At 58.6% G+C, this 6484-nt stretch overlaps 1 protein-coding gene across 1 annotated transcript; it reads left to right on the top strand.

Annotated features, from left to right (window-relative positions):
* The first annotated feature begins 899 nt into the window (after positions 1 to 899).
* On the top strand, positions 900 to 2304 carry CCDC166 (coiled-coil domain containing 166). Its single transcript, XM_006879429.1, has 2 exons — positions 900 to 1337; positions 1411 to 2304. Exons 1-2 carry the CDS (start codon positions 900 to 902, stop codon positions 2302 to 2304), a joined length of 1332 nt encoding a protein of 443 aa, XP_006879491.1.
* Positions 2305 to 6484: the final 4180 nt, after the last annotated feature.

Genomic DNA, 6484 nt, shown 5'->3' on the forward strand with positions numbered 1-6484 from the left:
GCAGCTGAGGACGCACTGGCTGGATTCAGAGTCAACTGTCATTTCTGAGTGTTCTCAACACTCCCGAACGACTAACTCCAACACGTGTCCCAGAAGGGGCTTGGGGGTCTGGAAAACCTGCATAGAACACAAGATCTTCTCAGAGAAAAGGCAGAGCCAGCGTCACAAACAGCGTCCATTCCCAACTGTCTGTCAAGAGAATTAGAACCCTGAGCGTCCTTGTATAGTGGACTTGTATATGCATAGAAACGCTACAGAAACTCTTACACAGGCTCTGAAAGGCCTAAACGGTAACAACATTGTTTTTAGTTCCCAAGTAGCACCCACAAAGCTCTGCCTGAAACGAAAACATTCCGAAATACAAATAGTTTATTTGAAGAAATAATTTCAAGATGGGGAGAGATTTACAAATAGCCATGCTGCACTGCTCCAAATGGCGGCAGGGTTGAAGAAAACCGTGAAGTTAGGCTCAGAATTCCGGGAAACTCAGGGCGGCAAGGGGCAAGGTCCCTGGCCGTACCTTGGGGCGCAAGGCCGGGCCGCATTGTGGGTCCAGCTTTCTCCTCTGGACAGTAATTTCCCTCGCCCCGCTCCCGCAGGCTGTCGCGCACCCATGGGGGATGGGAAAGGTCAGGATACGGGGTGGAAGAACAGGGTGCGGAACGGCCAAATTCTATCTCCATAGCGACTGCCTGCTGGCTGTCAACACTCATGGTGGGCGTGTCCTGACGACAGCCAAGGGTCTAGAAGCTAATGCACCAAGGTGGGCGCCTCGGTGTCAAACCCCCCGCCCTCGCGGTCCCGGGACCGAGACTCTCCCGGCTGGGGACGGGAGGAACAGAGCTGGGGACGGGGAAGGAACAGTATTCTCACGAGTTTCTGTGCCCCAGACCCACGCCATGGCGCCCAAGAAGCAGCGCGGGCAGAGCGATGGGCAGCGGCCCGGCACGGCGGCCGGGGGCGGACAGCAGCCGTCGGATCGCGCGGCCTACCTGCAACGCGAGCTCGCGCTGCTCGACCAGCAGCTAAGGGCCTGCGAGGAGCGCGCGGATCGCGTGCAGCAGGAGAACACCTTCCTGGACTGCGAGGCGCAGCGCCTGCGCGAGGAGAACCGCCTGTACGCCAGCTACGTGAGCGCGCGCGCCCAGCGCTCCGCCACGGCCGTGGTGCGCCTGGAGGAGAAGAACCGCCAGGACCTGGAGCAGATCCACGGCCAGCGCGCCGAGCTGGCCTCGCTCTACCAGGGCCGCCAGGAGGGCGTGCACGCGCAGCTGCTAGAGATGGAGGCGCGCGCGGCGCAGATGGAGCATCAAGTGCAGGAGCTGCAGCCCTATAAGGTCAGTGCGCGCGTTCGCGGGCAGCCGGGCTCCGGAGCGGCGCGGCCGGCGCTGACCCGCCCGCCTGCCCCAGGAGCTGCAGCTGGAGCAGCTGGCGCGGATCCGCGCTCTAGACCGGGAGCTCTTGCACATGCGCGTGGAGCACACGCAGGTGCTGCACCGCGTCAAGCAGCGCTTCCTGGACGACAAGGCGGCCTTGGAGCGCGAGGCGCGCCAGCGCGTGCAGTCCCTGGCGCGGCGGGCGGAGCGCGAGGCGGCGCGCGCCCTCATCGCGCACACGCAGGCCATCAAGGGGGACAACTGGCGCCTCCGGCAGGAGCTGCTGCGTCTGCTCCGCAGTGCGCAGCTGCTGCACACCCTGCGGCGCCAGCTGCTCGAGCAGCGTGACCAGCTGCGGCGCGAGCACGAGAACACGCGGGACCTGGTGCGCGTGCATGGCTGGTTGCGCAGAGGCCCTGGGGGTCCGCCACTGTGGCAGCCTCGGCCCAGCACCTCTCGGTCCAGCGGGCGGCCTGGGTCCTTTACAGCCTCCGCAAGGAAGCCCCGCGCAGGCTCCCAGGCCCCGTCGATGGGCGCTCCGACTCAGGCGAGCGGGGGGGTCCGGTCCTGGCACTCAGTCTTAGGAATCCAGTCGCGCTCTGGCTCACGGAACCCTCTCCCAGCCTGGTCCATCTCGGCCTCGCGGCCTCCGTCCCAGGTGCTGTCACGAGGGGACTCACAGGCCCCTTCCCAGGCGCCATCGCGAGTGGATTCGCGGACTCTGTCCCAGAGGCCGTCGCATCAGAGCTTGCAGACATCGTCCAGGCCCTTGTCTGGCGCCGCCTCGCAGAACACCAGCTCCTCGGACGAGTCCCGCCTCAGGTTTCCTTCGGGCTCTTCCGGGGCTTTGTCTGCAGCTTCACGTTCCGTGGTGTCCAAGGAGATCGCCGCCAACCGTACTTCGGAAGCCCCCTCGGAGCACAGCTGAGTCGGAGGGGGCGAGGCTCCCGTCCGCTCAGGGTGTGCTTAATAAAGGCCTGCTTTCGCTGTCTGCTCAGCGTCCGGTTTCCTGCTCTGACGTCCTGCTGGAGGGCTGCCCTCCGACAAACAGCTTCCAGGCTCCTGATGGTTCTTTGACCTCTGTTCTTTGGGACTCAGCATCGGGGCATACAACTACTGACCGCTGCCCCTGGCACAAGTGCCCCAGTGCAAGTCCACGAGCACTTAAACTGTGGACCTGTGCATTGCGTCTCACCTGAGCACTCCTAACCACGCCAGAGTGTACAGCCAAGAGCAAGGACTTGCTGTGCCCACTGCCTGCCTGCAGGGCAGGACTTCCCCGGAGTCCCACACTGCACGTTGCCGTTCTCTCTGCACGTGTACCTGTCCTTAAGGATTAACCCTGAAATGAGGTTTCTGTCAAAGGCTCTATTGGACCGCTGGAGTCACTGTAGCCTGGGACATATGCAAGTTCCTAAAGACGTGGGCGGAGTGCAGCACCAGACCAGTGCCATCAAGGGCGTGGCTGGGGCACGCCCACACGAGCTTTGCTCCAGGACTGGGCAGAGACTCATGGCATGCTGGGGTTCAGACCTGGTGGGACACTTCAGAGAGCTGCCCACGAGAGAAAATGTCTGCCTGGGCCTGTGGGACAGTGAAATAGTCTTGAGTCCAGCAACTCAGGTCACAGTGGGTGGAGCATGAAGTCCAGAGAGACCCATGGGTGTGCAGTGGCAAAGCAGGCACATAACCCAGGTCCCTGCCCTCCACTCACTCTGGAGAGGGGTCTGTGGAGGTGCCACCAGAGTGAACAACCTGCTTGGAAGACTTCATGGCCAACCTGGATCTCCCATCACTGTTTCCATAGCAAGACACTCCTGGGGGAGGGTTTGCGTCTGGAGCCCATGTTACTGGGAGCAGAATGGTTTGGGAGAGGACATCAAGAATGGTCACCAACGTCATGGAACTGCACAGGTAGACAGTCAACACATGAATCCCAGGGATCCTTTGAGATAAGGTTGGTCCTGAAACCAACACGCTGCCACAAGGGCAGGGTGGCAGGGTTGAACAGACCGGCTCACAGAAGCATCAGTCTGAAGAGACAGGATGGAGACTGCTGAGTGGAAACGGCCCTGTATGTAACACCCAGGCGTTTGAAAGCCTCACTGGCCACTGGGTGTGTGAGCACACCTTCTTCCAAGGGTGGTAAATGAATGACATTCATTCTGCCTTTTCCTGTATGAACTCTAGCTGTGGACATGTGGGTGGCCGGGATACAAAATTGCCTTCCAGTTACCACTACCTCATCACTGAGCCTTCAGTAGGTCCTCAGCTGCAGTAAATCAGGGGATTGGCCAGCTTTCTCCTGTGGAGCAGATGATGGATTCAAACCACCTGCCTTTTGGGTTGGCAACACAACGCCTTACCCACTAGGCCATGAGAGCTCCCTGGCCAGGGTTAAGGGTGTACAGAATTCTAGTTTGGAGACACAAAAGAAAGAATGGAATTGTCTCTAGAGTAAGATTAGTGAAGAATTCTTCTGGGACAGATCAGCCTCATATGCTGAACCCCTGAATGCTGCCTAGCACTGTTGCCAAAAAGTGGGGAATTGAAACCCTTGAGCATCTCTGGAGAAAGATGTTAACAGCAGTGTGTCAAGAGTCCGACCTTAGGACCCCCCCCCCAATCATCTCTGTCCCTCGGGCTCACTGGCTCAGAGTTGCCTGGAAGTCTGTTTTGTGTGGGGTTGGTTTTTGGTTTTGCTAAGAAAGTCTTGAAACCAAACTAAACTCTGGCCCCATTGTATACAAAATGAGGAAACATCGCAACACATGGCTGCGCTGGGACTCTTCAGCTCACGGCCAGGGTCCTCTAGCACATGAATGGGCTCTGAAGACAGACAGGCCTTTGCACACAGGCCAGTTAAGCACCTTAGACACAGGTCTAGCGGTGCTACGTTGTTGCACTGTCAGTGCCATCCAGGCCTCAGAATGCAGCCCTTCCCTGCCTCTCTTGGGTGGTAAACTCAGCACCATACTCAGGTTCACAATGCGCACCTGGTATTGCAAACAGGCGCCATCTGCAGCTATAGAACATCTTTGTCCCCTGCCCTTCCCAGCTGGGCACCTCTGACCAGCTCATTTTCATAAGCTAGCTTTCATGGGTCTTGGAGCTGGCTCGGCCTGAGAAATTGTGCAGAAGCCTACATGGACACGTCCTGCAGTTCACACTGGTCACCTGCCGTTAAAGTCGTGCATCAGACAGTGGTCCCTGGGGACATCTCATGTCTATTGCACTTCAGTAAGTTTACTTCTAAAAAGCTGTTTGGATGGTTGATGATTCAAGATTCCTTCTAGACACTTCCAGGCTCTTTTCTGCTCAGCCTGGAGAGCTGTCAAGTGGGGGCAGGGCCAGCCTCCTCCTACTGCCCTTGGGTCCGCCTAGTGAAGGGATGGGACCCCCTTCAGAATGGCACCCCCTTCCTCAACCCATTTCAGGCCTTCTCACTCCTGTGGCCTGTGCTCCAGTCACCAATGTCACCTTCAAACTGACCTGCAGCTCCACCCATGTCCAGGAGGAGCCCCTGTTGACATGCCCCTCCCTCCTGAGAGGAGCCAAGTCCGGGCAGCTTATGGTCACCTCAGCAGGGGCAGGCTGGACACAGCTGGGGATTCCTTACAGGAACCTGCTGGGGGAATGAGGAGCAGAGGCAGCAAGTGGGGGACAGGTGCATAGAGGCACTGGTGGGGGCAGTGAGTGCCACAGAGACTGGTGGGCCTCATCTAGTCCTTCCTACCCTCCCTCCAGACTCACCCTTTGACCCACAGCCCTTTAATGTCCCTTCTAGGTCTGGACCCTGGGTTCGGTTTTTCTCACTTGGGGCTGATCTCACAAATGTTGGGTGGCAGGTGCGGGTTGTCTGCCTGTCCCTGGTCTCTATGCTCGTCCACACTAGTGGTCTGAGGTCACTTGCCCAGTGGCATCACGTGGCTGGCACTGGGGCTGGCATTGGGGAGGCTGCTCCCCTGTGCACTTCCCATTCCTCCGATCCTCGCAGTAATTCCCGTGTCTACACATCCCTGTGAATAGGGCTGATAGAAAGAGAATTGATGCCTTTGAGCTGTGGTGCTGGAGAAGAGTGTTGAATATACCATGGACTGCTAGGAAAACAAACAGGTTTCCTGGAGAGGGTGAAGCCACAATGTTCCCTGGAGTCAAGCATTCTGAAGCTTTGTCTGATATACTCTGGGCATGTTGCAAGGAGGGACTTGTCCTTGGAGAGGGACATCATGTTTGGCAGAGTTGAGGGACGGCGCAGGAGAGGAAGACCCTCGAGAAGATGGATTGATTCTGTGAGTGGAGAGGTGGGAATAAGTGCATTTGAGATGGCTAGGTTGGCACAGGATAGAAAAGCATTTAGAGCTCTTGTACACAGGGTCGCTATGAGTCGCAAACGACTCGATGAAACATAACACCACCACACATCCCTGTGCCCATGCCTCTGGTGGCGCATGAAAAAGCCCAAGTAGCGGAAGCCCGTCCTGCAGAGGCCGCAGGTGTAGCCACATGGGGCGGCGTGCAGCTGCTGGTGGGTGCTTAAGCCTGCCACACGGTGCGCACCCATAGGGCTTCTCGCCACTGTGCAAACGGCCATGGTGCCTCGGGTTCCCCTTGGTGCTGAAGGCCTTGCCAGAGTCCCCGCAGCCAAAGGGCCACGCCCCGCTGTGCGTTAGCTGGCGGCGCAGCAGACTGGAGCACTGCTTGAAGGCCTTGGCACAGATGAACAGTGGTCCCTGAGGCTGAAGGTCCGACTGCACTGCTCACAGCCAAAGGGCTTCTCACCTGTGTGGTTCTGCTGGTGACACAGGAGGTTGGACACCCAGCGGCAGGCCCAGCTGTATTGTGGACACAGCAAGGACTTGGTGCCCTTGTGCACTGTCTCGTGGGTGACCAGCCGGCTGTGGCTGTCCGGGGCTTTCCCGACGTCCCGTAAATGAAGGTGAGCTTGCCAGTGTGGGATGCAGGCCCGTGAACAGAGCTCGGGAGCACAAGGCAGTCTGGCCCCAATGCAGCCATGGCCTTGGCGTCTTCCAGCTCCTGGCTGTCCTTGTGCGTGCCCAGTGATCTGCACTGCGTTGTCTCTGGGGAGGGTGTCTCCCCGACCCTGT

The sequence above is a fragment of the Elephantulus edwardii genome, unplaced genomic scaffold (genome assembly GCF_000299155.1).
Source record: "Elephantulus edwardii isolate Elephantulus edwardi_28Jun2011 unplaced genomic scaffold, EleEdw1.0 scaffold00003, whole genome shotgun sequence".
NCBI lineage: Eukaryota > Metazoa > Chordata > Mammalia > Macroscelidea > Macroscelididae > Elephantulus > Elephantulus edwardii.